We start from the raw sequence: 17,434 nt of genomic DNA on the forward strand, positions 1-17,434 counted from the left end.
CTTGCTTTCAGCAGATCATTCTTCATGTTCTGACTGGTCTTTGTTGGTGTGAGTATGTTTTCAAAGGGTTTAGCAAACCTATAGACACACACAAACACATATAGCACTTCACGCATAGGAAGTTTCCTGAGCATTAGTTGCTTGTTAGCTACAGCCTTGTTGCAAATTAGCAGAAGTATTATACTTTGTCCCAATTTTGCAAGTGGGAAAACTGAAGAATACAGAGGGTTTTGACTCCTCCCTTCCTCATGAAGAACACGAGAAACATGCAGAGCTGGGACTAAGAGCCTCATTTAACACTCCAAAGCTCATGCTCTAGACTAACAGCTTCCAAATTCTACTCCCTTCTGCGTGGCTTTATTAAATGGCTGTGTAATAAACTGACAAAGCACAGCATACAGGAGACACTTTGAACTCCTCATGGTAGCCTTCAGAGCAGAATGTTAATTCTTAAGGCAGATAAGCTATCACTCACCTCTGTTCTTGTAAAATTGTCAACTACTGAATTGCATCTCTCCATGCCTGTGGCTTATAATACCAACTTTACAAAATCTAGAGGAAAAAAAATGTTCTCAATGGCTACTTGAAATTCTAGTGGGAGCTGTTTTATAGTATCTGAAGCTATATTTGCATGTCTAGGGTAGCAGAGGTATCAGAGTAACTAAATATCTTTTTTTTCTGTAATTATTTAAGTTCTGATAATTGCTGATAATATCAGTAACGCTTCTGAAACAGACCTTACGTGTGTGCATGTATATAATGAGCATGCAGTGTATTTTTTTTATGCTGTTCAGTATGTATGACAGTGAGAATGTTATCTATCATTCATTCATTGATGCTAGCCACAGCAAAATGCACAGCAATGACATAGGGATTATAAAGAAAGAAGCCTGCTGGTGTGGGAACTGGAATAAAGCTTAATTAACAAAGTAGCCCTTCATAAAAAGGGTGGGGGGAGTGACTAGTCTTGGAAACTGTCAATGACAGGAAAGAAAGGCCTAGGAAGTGCACAGTTGGTTAATGGCTACTGGTATTAGGAGAAAAAAACCCCAAACAAAACAAACAAAAAGTTGCTTGATCATGGCAGAGTCTCTCTAAAGCATTTTGATACATCTCCCATTTGCAAATCCTAGCACGTATTAGAAGGAATCTGAAAACATTTATAAAGCCCTGGGCATATTGCCATAGTTCTGTTTGAGACTAGAAAGGAGTTTGGGTGGGCACTGTGTGTCCAAAGCAGTGAATGGTATTTCTTGGTGCGATGTAGCATAGATGAAAGAAGTAGGGCTGTGTTGAACATTTTAAAATCCCCAAGGAAAACAGAAATCTGTGAGACTTAGTGTGTTTTGTTTTGTCATTTTAATTCAACCTTGCACTGCAGCGTAAATAATTTTTATTAAAAGGCTTATATCAAAACATGGCATTGTGAACTTAAAATGGTGTTTTTAGAACATAAGCAGCTTTTACAAGTCCTTGCCTAACTTTTTACATGAAAGCAATGCTTGCTTCAGTTGAAACTATAGGATATGCATTTGATCTCTCTGACTGTAGTACTGTGTAGCTGTACAGTTCTTACTGCACCGCTTGGCAGGTTTCCATCAAGTATTAGCTCCCTCTGAGTTGCCTTACTATTTCTGCAACATCATGGGGTGGGTTTTGTGTTTGTTTTTATTTGGATTAGGAGAAAGAATCACTTCTTTCCTGGTGTACTGCCTTGCATATTATCAGAGAAGTTAAGAAATTAAAAAAACTTTTCATTTAATGCTATATTTTTCAGCCAAGAGTTGTGAGAACAAGAATACAGACAGGAATGGCAAGACAGATGTTTTGTCTAAGAGACAGACCTAATAATTATAGTCAGCCTTTCTGAGTGTTTTGCTCATTTTGATTAGGTGATGTTGCCTTTTTTTGGTACCGAACAGTTCTACAGTAGTGATGACCAGTAAAAAAGCGTAAGTCTCCCCAAAGTTGACATTTTAGTGCTAGACAAAATGTTATCTACCTAGTACTTTTCTGTCTGACTTAATGTTGAGGTTTCATTGACCGTTCTTTCTGAAGTTTTAGAAAGGCATTTAGAACGTTAGCCATTTAGTTTTAAAAAGATCTTTAGAATTTGTATGGGATGTTAGGATACTATAACTCAGCAAAATTGTCTTTTCGTACTTTGCTTGTAGCGGTCCTACAGTAAAGAGCTCTTTGAGGAGGTTATCTCAAAGATGAGGAAGGCTGGAATCAAGTCAACCATAGCAATAGAGAAATTCAAACTGCTGGCAGAGAAAGTGGAAGAAATTGTTGCCAAGAATGCCCGTGCAGAAATTGATTACAGCGATGCTCCAGATGAATTCAGAGGCAAGTTGAGTTTTCTAAATACTGACTTTGTAGGAAAAGAGGGATTTGTTTTGTTATTTTGATTAATGGAAACTATGTACTGTTTATGAAGCCTTGCATCCTGCTCTCTTTCAATTATATAGTTAAGTAAATAGAGAGCTAAGAGTCTCTTTGTTTTTTCCTGGGATGGTACTGTCCAGTCCTATCCATGTTTTGCTTACATGTACTTGAAAACAGTAAAAACCCCAAACATAAATCCAAAAATAAGGTGAAAATAGCTAATGCTTAGTCCCAATTCAGAAAGGGAAAAGCAGTAGAAAGGCATAACTCCACTGCTCATGTTAACCATTGTCTGTAACTTCAGCACTATACCTGACTGGGGGCGGTGAATACCAGTTCTGCACTGTGGTTTGTGTGCTGATAAAACTTGTAGCTACTGTCCTCAACCTAATGAGGAGACACTTGTACCCTCAGACCCGCTTATGGACACTCTGATGACTGATCCTGTGAGGTTGCCATCCGGAACTATTATGGACAGGTCAATCATCCTGAGGCATCTGTTGAACTCTTCCACTGATCCTTTCAATCGTCAGACACTGACAGAAAATATGCTGGAACCAGGTATCTGTTTAACAGTTAAGCAATGGAACTGTGGACCGGGGAAAGCAATTTGTGTGTGGTTTGTTCATATACTTTCAGAAGACAGTGTTGAGGCCTCAGTAGAAGTAACATTTCTTCCATCTCAACTTGCACAGAAAAGTTAATTCCTTCTGCTTTCCCTTTTTGTGGGGAAAAACCTCACACCCTTGCCTTTGTAACTACTGGGCTGAAGATATTGTTATGGTAGGTAAATGAGTCAATCATTTACTCATTTATGTGCAGAAAATACATGGATAGAGAAGAAAATGGTAGTAGATATTCCTGATCAGGTTTCTAGAAACGAAATTGCTATTGGTTATGAGGAGCTTTCTTATAGTAGTATTACTAAGTAATTTAACAATTCTTTTTTTTCTTTTCTCTACACTACTAGTGCCAGAACTTAAAGAGCAAATCCAAGCCTGGATGAGAGACAAGCAGAATGCTGACCATTAAAAATTCCCTTGCAGTGCACGCCAACACCAATGGGAAGAGCAGGGCGTGGGCTGTTCTGGTAATAGTGGAGCAGATACACTTTGAGAGCTGTTGATGGGGTTAGCACGCCCGCTGGCACTGACCTGAGGTAGTGACCAGAAGCATGTGGACGAGGAGAAAAGCGGCTTAATTCTTGTACATATATTTAAGTGATAATGATGGTCAATAACATGGAGGGCAAGCTAGAAAGTTGCTTATGTTACAAAACTGTCCTTCGATAATGTCACATTTTGGAGTTTTTACAGCCGAATTATTTTAGCAAAGATGAATGGATCAGGGCAGCATCCCTTCAACCTTCTTTTTTACAGCCAGATATCCGTTAATTTGATTGTGGTTAGAACCTTGGACATTTTGCTGCTAAAGTAACTTTTATCTCTTTCCCTCCCTTTTTCCTCTTCCACCCATCAAACCTGCACTGCTGTCTTTTTTTTTTTTGTATTGCAAAAAAAAAAAAAAATCCCTGTGAAAATCAAAATCATTCCCCTGCCCTCAAAAGAACATATTCTGTGCGATAACTGTGCCTGCAACAAAGTGTTAATCTTGGGATCGTATTTTTATATTACACATTTGCATATTTGGTTTTTAATTGGTGTTAAACACAAGGATAATTTCAAAAAAGCAAAGATTTCACACATGGATTTTAATTTCTGTTCTTTGAAATGTCCCTTTTCTTTATGTTTATCTAGATGCTCTGGTATTTTTGAAAAGCCTTGAGATAGGAATATATTAAAACAGCTGCCATGAATGAGATGCTTGGGAATACCAGGACTTCAGTGACTTTTTAACAAATAAAGTTATTATTTTAATGCTGCAGATACGATATATGCTAAATGACAGTTCTGAGCCATTAGAGCTTGTCCACAGAGAGCAGATCCTTTCATTCTCGGAGGCTGCAGTTTGGGGCAGGGGTCATTTTTTATGTTGTGTACCAATTTGTATCCATGGCTTGGCCTTACCAAAGCAGAAAGGGTGCAGGAAATGTAGAATTACATTTTTAAAAAAAAAATAAAAAAATTCACAAACATTTTTGTATTACTGCCCCCTGCATACGATACTTGAATTTCCTTTTTAAAAAGGATTTGAAACCACAGTGTTTTAAAATTAAGTCTGAAAAAAAAAAGAGGTTGTTTTTCTTTTCTTTGTTTTTCGCTGTGTCTTCTGTTCAATTCCTGACTCTTGAACTACAATAAATGATACACACTCGCACAAAATGTTTCCTTTGTCTTTGCTTGAAGTGTGTCAGTGAAAGTATAAAAATACAAATGCTTGGGTGGCTTTGTTCAGGTTTGCTGGTAGTGATTTAGGATCTGGAGATAACTTGGTAAATTATGTGAAAAATTTCTGTGCACACAGATATCGGTAGTACTTGAAAGTAATGAGTGTTCCCAAGTGGGTGACTCGGGTATCTATTCATAGCTACATGACAGTTGGTGACAGGCTCCAGTGGGAATTTTGGTTGGGTTATATATAATCCACGGCTGACCTCTGAGATGTGCAAGTAATTCTAAATTAGAATGTGGGGTTTGTTTTTGGTTTTTTGGTTGGTGTTTCCCCCTGCAGAGTGTGTGTTTTTCTACAAGAGTGGGAGGAAGATTCCAAAGTTTGTTTCTGTGTGGACTGCTGGAACAGAGAAGCTTGTTTGTTGACTGGTTTTACAGTTCCTTACCCTTCACTCCTTCCACAAAATCAAATCTCCTGTTTTTTCCCCTCTTCAAAAGTCGCAGAACAAAGTCTGCTATGCTTTTATCTGCAAGCTGTCATTCAGCATCCAAATCCGTCATGGCTTCTGAACATGGTATAAGGGTATGCAGGGAGCTCAAACTTTCAAGGTGTGTGTTCTGTTTTAGTAAAGAGGTAATTATTTTCTACAAAAGAAAAACTTAAATGTTCCCATCACCTCATTATTAAGGACTACAGCATGAACTCTCTGGAAACATCCCAGAATTTATCCTTTATTTGATGGAGGACAACAGTTCAGCAGTATACATTTATTTTTACTGGAGGATGATTAAACTGCTGTGGTTTCACATTATTGCTTTTTTTACCTGCAAGTTAATGTCGTACACAGTTTTATTGGTAGACTGTGAATGTATTGGAAGGTGGAAGAAATGCTTTCTTCTAATTTTCTTCAGCTATTAGAAATTGGACACACCACAACCTTTTGTGAATAAGGATGCTGTGGAAACAATGAGCAGTCTTATAAAATGAGAAGAGCACAAACAGAAATAATCCATCCTTAAAAAAAGCTGATTGCTTAAATGTATCTGTACAGGGCTCGAGGTCGTTTATTTTCTAATAGTTCTTGGTATGTCACATTTGAAGTCTAGTAACTAACATCAAAGAGGGTTGTGAATTGAAATGTTTTACTAGATAATCTGTATGGAACTAGCTCTTTTTAATGCAAGTAGAAAATGAATATCCTATATTTTTTTTTATTTATTCCATTTTACCAACTAAAAGGCTTGATTGAACAAATTCAGGATGTTGAGAAATATTTACATTTGGTATAGAATGTATTAAGACAATGCCCTTCAGAATGTGAATTTGTATTTATTCCACCATTGTATCAGACTTTGAGGCCTATAAATAGCACAGTGCATTACTGAACTGTTTTGTCTAATTATGGCATACATTTCTTTGAAAATATATCAGCACAGATATTATGGAAGACAGGAAGGCTAATGTTAAGTGACTAAACCGGTTTTATCTGGAGAACTACTATCAGGTGTTTCAAAGGTGTGAATTCAGACAAATGCTCTCCCAAATTCAGCAGTCATGGGAAGAATAATGGAATGTGTTTTAGAAGCAGCTGTTTAATAAGCAACTGAAAGTACCGTTATATTGCTGTCTTCTGGGTACAAAAGTGTCTCAAAGCCCTCTCAGTGGATTGTGGACATTTGAGTAACTGAAAAGGAGAGCTGAAGTTAGCACTGGATTAAGAATAAATCCTCCCACTAAAGTCTATCAGTTGTGTGACAATTCTTAGTCTAACTCATGTAATACTACCTGCAGTTTTTTGTGATTTCCCTTCCCCCTACTAATGTGTCAGGTACCATTTTTAATCCAACTGTAACGTCATTATGACAGAGACTTTGTATTGGAGATCACAGAAACCATAAATTGATTAAATTACCATTTACATGTATCTGCAGAATTTGAATAGCTCTGAGCTGTGAATTGCTCATCCCAGGAATGGCTAATTTATATAAATGTTGCAAAACGTGCTTTTCTTGGAAAATTTGAATTTACAAGATTGAATGGTTGGTCTCTACTCGCCTCTAGCTATATCACTACAGAAATTACTAAAGCAAGTTCTGATGTTACAGCAATACAGTTCAGTACAATTGATTTTATTATATCACAATTTACACTTATGTAATAGCACCATTTACATCTCTGTCCACTATTCCCTGCTGGCAGCAAGGACAGCCTAATGCTGTTAATAGCAGGATGACAGTGCTGCTTCAGCCAGCAACAGATTGACTCTTAACAGTCCCCGGGAGCACTGCACGACAATATAGCTGTCTTCCCTTTCATTATTGCTTAGCTTAAACCTATGCTCTTGCCTGTATTTAAACAGGCTTCCCAATTTTAGGTAGCACACTTCAGTGATTTGAGTAACCAACTATATTTGTACTAATAAATGCAAGAAACTTTTCACAGTACTACTTGCTCTCATTTGTCTGGTATAATAATGCTCAAGAAAACTTCTTGTGCTGGGGATCTTCATTATGTGAATATTTTCTTTAAAAGGAATTTCTAAGTTCTGCTCTTAAATGCACAGTAGGGAACTGGATGTTTCTGCTGTTTTGCAGGGTTATATGGTATTAGTTATAAAAGGAATAAGAATGGTCCCTTTCCTATAAGGGAGTGGACGTTAACTTTTTTAAACATGATTCACAAGTAGAACATTGCACTAGAATTCTACTTAAGTACTTTTAAAAAATTAGTTAATTCTAATTTATCCAGGGAGACCTGACTTTCATAAATGATACTGTGAAGGCTAGTCTAATTAAATGGAGATAAAATGCCCAAATTCTATAATTAAAAAGGTATCACAACTGCCTGAGTGAAGACTGCCTTAATGCTTGACCACCTTTCAACTCTATATTTGGATATTTAAAGATTAATTTTCTTCGTCTCTGTTTGCAGTGAGTGACCTTCCAGACGCTATACAGCATGTGTCAAATGCCCTTTACTCGTCTTTCTCAACATGTATCTAGACTTTTTCTTAACATTTGTAACAGATTTTTCAAGACTCTGTAAGCAAGCACTTGCATTAACATACTGGAACTATTCTGTGTGGGTACTCTTCAACCTTAGATGTGAGACAGTGATGCAGAAACTACTGTTCCTAAGAGACAATACACAAACTTTGCTGAAGTAAAAATCATGACCTCCATCTCTTACCATGGGGGACTACAGCACCTACCCAGTATTCGGACAGTTTACAGAAGATTTTGAAACAGGTTTTGGTTTTTGAGGGTGTGTTTTGTGTTGTGGTTTGTGTTTTTTTTTTTTTTTTTTTTTTCTCCAGAGAAATCATAGCTGACCTAATTCTGCACTGCCCTAGATCCGAGTTAGCAGTTACACCACACTCAATCCAGCACTGAATCTTATGTCCTGTCACTAGACGTTTTCTAAAGTTAAAATAATGGCATTTTCCGAGACACAAGACTGCCACCTTTTTTGCTTTGTTAGCCGTACTTTGTTTTGCTACTCTGGCAGTATTTCCCTACAAACCCATTCTTAGCTATGTATTGTAAGGCTTTTGTGTCCATATGCATAACTGCGGGTGATAGCCACTTAGACTGAGGGGCAAGGGTGAAAAGTAACTTTTCACCAAACTAAGTAATAAATCACTCAGTGTCCTAAAAACCTGACCCTCATGGGGAACGTAAGCAACAGTGAAGATTAATGTTAACAGCCAGGAGCGTGTGAACAAAAATAAACCTCGTTCTAAAACTAGAAATCTCAGGTTCCAAATGTTCTCAACAGCTTGAATGCTATTTGTGTGTATGTATGTATGATGGTGTGAGCATGGAAAATAAGTAATTAAGGTATTTCATGTAATAGTATTTTCTTTAAAGTGCTTCAAAGCTTAAATACAAGCCTATTTTTGATAGTAGAAATGATCGAAGTACTAAAGGGAAGGAGGAACTTTACAGCTGTAATTATTGCCACAACAAGGAGTATTTGAGAGTATGTGTTGAATTACCGAACGTACAAGAGCTACTCCCCCACCCTTGACTCAATCTAATCACATGCACGTGCATGAGGAGAGCTACAACAAATCACTTCGGCTGCTCAAGAAACGTGTTTGGGGAGAAAAGTAAAATTAAATCCCTCCCCTCTGAACCAGCAGCGTTCAGCCTTGTTTGGGTCTCAAACCCCTCCTGGATCCCCCTGAACCATCCCAAGGGTCTCTTCCACCCCCCGTGATTCTGTGACGGAGCGACTGCTACCTCAGTCCCTGCCCGCTCCCGGGCCCCCCGCATCCATTAAAAGGCGTTTTACACCCACGAGGGCCCAACGCGTGCTCCCGCCTCGTCCCGCCCGCACCGCGCCCGCGCGGGCGGAGGGCGCGCACGCACACAGCACTGCGGACGGTGATGCGGCCGGGTGGCCTCGCGCCGCTCCTTATAGGTTAAAAAACGAGTCCCGACGCCGTGCCGTCCCGCGCTCTGATTGGCTGTGAGGGAGAAGAACCCGTTCCTGCGGCCCCGGGGCGCGGCGGAGGGATTGATTCCGCGGGGGGAGTGAAGCTCGTCATTGCGGACGGGCATTCCCGCGCCGTGATTGGTGTGCGGCTGTGTCAGCCTGGGATTGGCACGGCGGGAGGCGGGCACTCGCCTCTTCTGCGGTTGGCGATTGGTGGGCTGCGGGGAGGGGAGAGCGCCGGCGCGCGGCTATTGGCGGGGCGGACGTTCCTCCCCCTGCGGAGGCGGGTTCGGGCGCAGCGCTCCGCGCTCCTGTCAGTGTGGGAGCGGCGCTGTGGGGAGCGCGTCGCGGGGCTCGTTCTTCTCGGCGCGGCCTTTCTTTCCTCCCTCCCCTTTTCTCCCCTCCCTCCTTCCCACCCTCGCCCTTCCCGCTTCCTTCCTGCTCCCTTCCTGGCGGCGGGGGGGTCTCCCAGCCTCGGTGGAGGCGGTGGAGCGTGATGGGGATGGCCGGCCTCTTCTCTCCCCTCCGCCCCGCGCTGCGTAGCTTCGCCGGCCCCGCCGCCTCCCCCAGCTGCTGACAGCGCCGGCGGCCCCGCACTGCCCGCGTCCTGCGGATACCCCCGCACGTCCCCAGGTGAGAGACCCGGCCCGGCCGGCGGTGGGGAGGGGAGCGGCGGGTGGGGTGGATGCCGTAATGCGGTGGGGGAGGCGGGGGCTGCTGCTTCGCGCAGCTCTTCGGGAGGAGCGAGGGGGGGGCTCCACGGGTGGGATGGGGCCTGGGAAGCGGCGGGGGGGAGTGGGGAGCGCTGGCAGGACAGGGTGCCCCGGAGCTGTCAGGGCAGCGGCACAAGGGCGTGGGGCCCTGCTCGGCCTTTCCTCCTCTGCATCTGCCTGATGCATATACTTGTCCCCTGGGACGCTTCCTTCCCCTTTCCCCCAGGCGCTCCGAGCCATGGCGGTGCGGCCGCTTCCCGTCCTTTTCCTCGGCTGAATCCCATCCGCCGTGTGGGTCGCGGAATACCGTCGCGTTTCGCCGCCCTTTTTTCTCCTTTCTAGCTCAGATGAGGCGGAGGCGATAATCGCTTGCTCGGGAGGGAGGCATAGTCCCTCAGCCAGCCGGAAGATGCAGGAATGTAAAAGGATTGTGGTTTTCAGGGTGGTTTTTTGTGGGCCTGTAGGTAGTGGATCTGTCCCTGGATTCAGTACAGCACAATTACCGAGGCAGCCATATTGGGATGATGATCTGACAATCCTCTGAGCTAAGTCAGGAGGCAGGCGTCAGGAGACAGGATGACAGGCCTCGTAGTTTTGGGGGTCATTGGCACAATATGGGTATTAGAACTGCGGTTGGACGACTACAGTTCACCAGAAGCAGATGGTGAATTTGTATCTGTTCTCTGAAATGTAAAATAACGTTCCTCCCGAATTTTAAAGTATATTTCTGTTTACTTCCAGCCTCCTCTTAGCTCAGTTCTTTTTATTGTTGCACAACCCAGTACACTGGTGTGTGGATAAATAGCCATATGTTTGCGTGATGTTTCAGTGCACGGCCAAGTTCTGCACCACTGTTTTGTCTGGCATCTTCACTTAGTACAAAGATAGCAATTCGTAGCGTGTGAGTTCAGCTGATATATCAGACTGTCATCACTACCTGATCCTCAGTGGAGAACCTAAAATTGGATTCCCTCTGGTTCTCTTGTTCATAAACCCCTGCTGCTCGTAACAGCTGTTTTGCGAACTTTCCATATACTAATCTCTATCCTTGTTCACTTTCTTTCTTTAGAGTTGTTGTACTGGTTAAGTTACAAGCAATTTTTTTGTTTAAAAGTTACCACATTATCTGGGAGGCATACCTATGCAAATATGACACAGTGGCTGGCTATGTTAAATAAAAGTGGTGCTTCTTCATTTGTGATGTGTGGTGTTTTCTTAATTTTTATTTGAACGTAGAGATACAGATTCTGAACGCTGGTTTTGTAATCGCTTTGAACTTACTGCAAACTTCTGTGAATATATAAATAATAATTTGACTCTAAATCCCTACTCGTAACTTTATTTCAAAAAATAGCTATATGCTCTTTATTTTGACATTGCATAAAAACTGGTTTGCCAGAACTTTCAAATACATCCAAGGATCCAAGTCTTAATGAACGGTTTGTTTCTTTAAACATATGTGTGGAAGTCCAAATCTAGTTACAAGTGCTTTGAGACCATGAAAGGTGGTTGACCAACATCATTGGGTTTGTCAGCTTGAATAACAGGAAATGGACAAGATATTTAAGTGATTTGTTTAATGACACACTTGAATATTAAAACCTGACTGTGTGACTTTCAGGGTGGATGGTGGATATCTTTAAAATAAGTGGAAAATTAATATGTAGGATTTGCCTTTGTGCTGATGGAGCTTGCTAAACAACTTAAATATTATCTGCTACCTGTTTTAGAGCCAGTGGTATGTCATGTCAGAGAATCGAGTATGCAGTTGCCTTCTTTACTGGTTTCCTGATTGGATTTCTACAGGCTGAATGTGAAAAGATACACAGCTAGTAGACTTTCCAAAACACTAGGAGATTGATTCATTCTAGCATGGATGGCAGCCTTCTAAGCCTATAATGAATATATATATAAAACCCCAGCTCTCTTTTATAAAGATTGTTCTTTTAAATCTCTACCACAGACTGTATTGCACATCTTGTTTTGCTCTGTTGCAAGTTATGTCTCCTATTACCACTCTGTAGACAGAGTTTTGTAGTAGGAAGTGATGCTACTGGGAAATGTGAACACTGGAAAAAGTTGTAATTTGTCTGTGATGCTATGCAACTTGGTCTCATTTTGACTTATTTTATCATTCTGTATGATGAGGGCAATACTGCTTTTATAAAATGTTACAACCAGTTAGAGTTGCTGATAAGTGGGGAACCTCCCCCCCCTCAAAGCCCCTACAACTTAAATTTATGGGAAGCTTGGAAAAATACATACTTTTTTCTTCATTTTCTTATTAATGGAAATAAAAGCTTGCGTAGTGAGATGGTGTTCAAAACTTCTCAAATCCTTGTGCATTTTGCTTACTTCAGCTATGAAAAGTAGCAGAGCTGAGAATGAATGAGGTTTAAAATGACACCAAATTTAACTTCCCATGAGCACAAAAGTTAGGGCTGGGAAAAGTTGGTAATTACAAAAGTCTAGCAGTTAAAATTCTGTGCTGTTGTAGGTGATTTTGTGACATGTTCTGTAAGAATTTCTTCACGGCTTTGTTTCAAACGAGGCTATCATTTAGTCAGTGCATATGGAATCTCTGGCAGTGTGCTTTTCATGCTTTTTTATTAATAAGGTGTTCAGAGCTACTCAAAAATTTTTTTAAAAAAGTAGATTTTTCTTTCACTCTCTCTTCTGTTTGCCAGTTTCCTAGATATATTAGTTATCAGCAGAAGTTAATTAAGTGTACTGAGAGGTATTTCTATAAAAACATCAGAAAAAAATCTTTGTATGTGTCTTTGTATATGGTACTCTTCAGTAAGAAGGGAAAATAAGTTCCCTACATTTCATAAATAATACTATAAGAACACACTGGTTGTATTTTTATCTTAAAAAAAAAAAATCCCTTTCATTAATGGCCTTAACTTTATTCATTGGTCCTTGTGGGCAGTTGACAAAATTATGGTTTTCCACAATTAATATGGATAGATGGGGAGAAAAAAGGTGATAACCACTAAGCCACTGTCAGGTAGGGTGTCTATAATGTGCTACACCCGATGAAAATTCCACCGACTCATCTTTTTCTGCAAATCTGCAGTCTGACAAAGTAAACTGTGTCACTATGAACTTGATAAGAGCAGAGATTTTACACTTGATAGATTTGTTAAATTGTATTTCAGAAACAGTGCTTAACGGTTATGTACAGTAACATTCGTGGGTTTTAGCAGCAATATTCAGGGTCAGTTGAATAATACTACCGGGATGTATCAGGATTAGTCTTGTCACTTAGCTTTCATGTGAGGGCACAGGTACCTTACGCAAGGGTCACGTTAAGAAGGGAGAGCAAAAAATCCATGTGGTAGATACTCAGGATGAAGGTTTATAATGAAGCTCCATGTTTGATGCACTTTGTTATACAAAAAAGTAGGCACCTCTGAGCAAGAGTGAATAAAGCAGTCCTCTAAAACAACTCTTAAACTTTGAAGATCACGCGAATTCGTTCTCATTACTTCTTTGCTGTATTCTATGTTTAAGTTTCTAGGGAAACTTCTTAACATTCTGTACTAACCTAAAGCTGACTGTGTGGCGGTTTCATGAATTGTTTTTCTGCACCCCTGACATTGAAATTTAGTTGGCTTGTACCTGAAGACGTTCCTGTTCTTGTAGTCTGGTGAGATACCTCAGGTACCTGCTAAAACAAGGAATGCTTTAAATTACCTCTGCTGCTTGGTGGAGTAATTTAATTTCTGCCTTCACCATGTGATGACATTAATGAAGTAATACCATTTTATTAAAAACTTCGTGTAGTGTGTGAAGATGTGTCATAACTTTAATTAAGCACGTATAACTATTTTTATCAGCTGTAGAACATACTTCAGACCTGAAATGCTTCTGCTTTAGATCTGCTAGTCAGTTTTGTTCTTTTGTAGCACTGCAATTACAATCCTGAAATGAGGGTTTCGGTGGATATGTGGTATAGAGATAACCAGAAAAGATGTCAAGGCTTCTGGGCCATGCATGGTGACTTGTGCAGGGTAGAGTTCTGCCCATGTTAACTCAGATTCAAGGTAGAAATGACCGCACTGAGTCAGACCAAAGATTCACCTAGCCCTGAAGCCTGTCTTCAGCAGTGGCTGTAGCAGCTATTTAGAATATAAGGAGAAATCATCGTCTTCCAGGTTCTGGGAGTCTGCCTTGGAGGCCTTCCTAGCCAAGAGTGATAACTTTTTACTAGACCTTGATAACTTTTTCTTTGAATCTGTCTTAGTGTTTTTTGAGTCTGTTTAACTTCAGCACTGACTCTGTCTTGTGGCAGTAAGTTAAACTGCTTAATTGTAGAGCAACTGAAAAACTTTCTCCTAATGGGAAAGGTTGGTCGAGGACAATACAGTCTTTATTAACCCAACATTCCAATACTGTCTTGGATGTGCCTTGAAGTTTGCATTGTGGGTATCAGGGATAGTTCCCTGCCAACTAAAAGCGCTCAGTCATTGGAACGCAGTAGGATTTGAACAAGTGTTTTGGTAATGAAGATGTATGAAGATGAATTTACTGTTGAACATTTGCTGAAGATAGATAGTAATATTTACCCTGAAGGCAATAATTTTTGCTTTCTCTTCTTCCATACAGAGTAGCGTGTCCTTTAATCACTAGATATACAAGTAGTTAATGAGGTTTTATTTCCTTTGAGAAGAGGACTTCCCTAGGACTGCAAAGGGTTCTTTAAGGTTGTTGAGTGCACCCTTTTCTCTGGAATGGCGTGTATGGAAAGTCAGCGTGATACGGCTCATCATCACATTTGTGTTAGTTCTAATATTATTGCTAATGCATTGTGGCAATGAGGATTGGCAGCCAGCGAACCTGGATACGTAGTATATGGTAGCTAACTCCTGCTGAAATCTAAGTAGCTGTATGCACTGCTAAAATTATCTTTGTTAGGTTAAGCCTAACACATGTTGCAACCAGATCTTCATTTTGGTATTGGCATCCCTCCTTTCCGGGAAGAAAACCAAGTAATGAAAACAAATATGTGTGTATACTTAAAAAGAACTGCTACAGATGACGGAGACAGTGTACAGGTGCTGTTGAGCGTATTTCCAGTTCTGTCTTTGAACTGACAGCTTTTGGGGGGTGGGGTAGGGTGTGTGTTTGTTGAGTAGAAATTGAAGTTAATAAACAACTTGGAGCCTCCCTAATTTTATCGACATCTTGAATGCAATAGCTGTAATTAACTAAACTATGTTTTTCTCTTCAGAAAACACCAACAAGAAGGATAACTTGAAACACTCCTGACCCCTTCACTTTGAATTTCTTGACTGCACTACAAGCAACCAGAATGTCGGGGGCTTCAGTGAAGGTGGCTGTTCGGGTCCGGCCCTTCAATTCCCGAGAAACCAGCAAAGAATCCAAATGTATCATCCAGATGCAAGGCAACTCAACCAGTAAGTTTGTTTTAATCTCTTAAGGGAGTCTTTCTCTCTCTTCTTGCTTCCTGCTTCACCTTTTTATCAGACAGAACTGACTGAAGTGTGTACATTATATCATCTAGAATTACTCTTTTAGGAAACCTTCTCTTCTGAGTCTGTCAGTAAACACTAGATTGTCTCTGAATTTGACTAGAAAGTCTAAATCATGAGTATTTTGATTCTGATGCAGGTATTTATGGTGTTTGGTTACAGTCAGTTGAGAATTCTCAGAAAGATTAGAACACCAAAGTGAAAACTTTTTGTTAAAGTCAGTGTGTGGGAGTATAATGTGGACTGACAGATACAGGGATATGTTGCAGACCACAACATGGTAATTGTGGAGGTATAACTCCTGGGTCTGGTGCTTTAGTTCTTGGTGTGCTTATTCTGTAGTCTGTACCTTTGTTTAGGAGCATAATTTGAGTGAGAAGGCTGATGGAAAAAGGATGTCAAGTTTTATGCTTTCCAGATTAGACGTCTAAATGATGGAAAAATAACAGACTACATAAAATCATCTCATTTTCTAACCAATTAAAAGTGTTAGGGTTATTGAATATTTAGTGTGGGTCTAATTCAGAGGAGAAGACTCTTTTATGGGAGACTGAATATGGGCACACCATTTATTGTTTGATTTGCTTGTTTTACATTCTTGTTAAGCTCAAGGCAGTATTGATACCATTTCCTGCAGTGTTGTTGGTCATGTGTAGACTAAAAGCTATACCCGTAAGCTGTTCTTACGGTAGTTTTTCACTTCCATAATCAAGTAGAGTTATCTTGTAGCTCTAGGAAGTAGCACTCTACTGAATTAATTCGCTGTCTGATTATTTGAGTATTTATTCATGCTTGTTAATACAAAGGAGGTTTTATACAGGCTCCTCCCATTTTTTTAGCTGAGGTTATACTTCAGCCTGCTTCTCCAATGGAATTTAAGTCCTGGTTGTGATCACTTAAATTATATACAGTGTTTATGGTTTCCGTGGAAGAGAGGCATCATACAGAAGAGAGCTTGTTTTTCAGTGTACTAAATTCTTATCTTCAGACCTTGGGTGGAATATTACCCAAAGAAACTTTTTTTTGGGTTGGATTACAACATTTCCATTTAAAATGGTGAAGACGAATGTTCAGAAGTCATCTCATGTAGAAACAGGTGCTTATATCCCAACGTTGCCTGCCATCTTTCAGATTAAACCAGTGTGGAATGGAAGAACTATAGACTCCATTAGATGGAGATGCCATCAAGCTCTGAACTACAGCAGGACCACTGGGTGCCACCGTAAAAGGTCTTGCTACTGTCATGGCATGACAGCAGTAATTTTAGATGATTAAAATATTTGAATTCCAGGAGCCTGGGGTACAACAACAAGGGCAACCAGTGAATCTCTAGCGATCTGATTCTCTTAACTTTCAAATGTGGTGTAGACAAAGGATGCTGGTTTTATCTCTGAGTGCTAGAGCTGCACTACAAAGACACATTTTTCAAGAAACTGCATCAGCTTTCAAAAGGGGAAAAATACTTCCTGATGTATCTAGTTGGAAATTTCTTTACAGGTTTTGCTATATTTTGTGCTCTGGAAATGTTCTTATCTGTAGGCTTCTATTTGAGTCCTATGGCTCTGATACAAGATGGGTGATATGACAGGTGGTCAGGTTTAAGTCATCAGGGGCCATTACAGACTCTGGGAATGGAATCATCAGTTGCAATAGTTACACATTCTTACGGTCTGTGGGCTATTTTTTACCTCTATTTCAATCTTAGAAGATAATGAAGAAGAAGGTAGATAGGAGTAATTACAGAAGAGGATCATATAATGAAAGATACAAATAAGGCATTGTCTGGTGCGGAGAAAAACTGAGCAGAAACTTTTCTCCAAAGAATTCTCCTAACAAAGGTGTCTGACACACATAACTTCAAGCTGAAATTCTTCTGATACGTTTTTAGGCTATGTGTTAGATTTGGGGGCATAAGTACTGTTGCTATTTCTGCCAAGGATTCTTTCTTTCTCATGGTCCCTCAGTCTTCACAGCCTCAGTTACATTATTGAACTTCTTAGTATTAAGGTCTGAAGTTGGTGAAAAGCTGACTACAGGAAGTGCCATTAATGTATCTGACTCTTACATCTGGTGCAGCAATTTCAAAATAAAGGGAATTCAGTA

The 17,434-nt window shown here is 40.3% G+C and overlaps 2 protein-coding genes across 20 annotated transcripts in view; both read left to right on the top strand.

Moving 5' to 3' along the window:
* UBE4B (ubiquitination factor E4B) overlaps positions 1 to 4,483 on the top strand; it is a 41,396-nt gene extending 36,913 nt beyond the window's left edge. For all 3 annotated transcript variants that reach the window (XM_074924736.1, XM_074924737.1, XM_074924739.1), the window contains 3 exons: positions 2,175 to 2,349; positions 2,803 to 2,949; positions 3,359 to 4,483. In XM_074924736.1, the coding sequence (XP_074780837.1) occupies positions 2,175 to 2,349; positions 2,803 to 2,949; positions 3,359 to 3,420 (384 nt within the window). In that variant the 3' untranslated portion in view covers positions 3,421 to 4,483. The remainder of the gene's footprint in view (positions 1 to 2,174; positions 2,350 to 2,802; positions 2,950 to 3,358) is intronic.
* Positions 4,484 to 9,439: 4,956 nt separating this feature from the next.
* KIF1B (kinesin family member 1B) overlaps positions 9,440 to 17,434 on the top strand; it is a 96,411-nt gene continuing 88,416 nt past the window's right edge. For all 17 annotated transcript variants that reach the window (XM_074925046.1, XM_074925048.1, XM_074925054.1 and 14 more), the window contains exons 1-2: positions 9,440 to 9,753; positions 15,070 to 15,256. In XM_074925046.1, coding sequence (XP_074781147.1) covers positions 15,151 to 15,256 — 106 coding nt within the window. In that variant the 5' untranslated portion in view covers positions 9,440 to 9,753; positions 15,070 to 15,150. The remainder of the gene's footprint in view (positions 9,754 to 15,069; positions 15,257 to 17,434) is intronic.

This window comes from Athene noctua, chromosome 22, assembly GCF_965140245.1.
Source record: "Athene noctua chromosome 22, bAthNoc1.hap1.1, whole genome shotgun sequence".
In the NCBI taxonomy this organism is placed as follows: domain Eukaryota; kingdom Metazoa; phylum Chordata; class Aves; order Strigiformes; family Strigidae; genus Athene; species Athene noctua.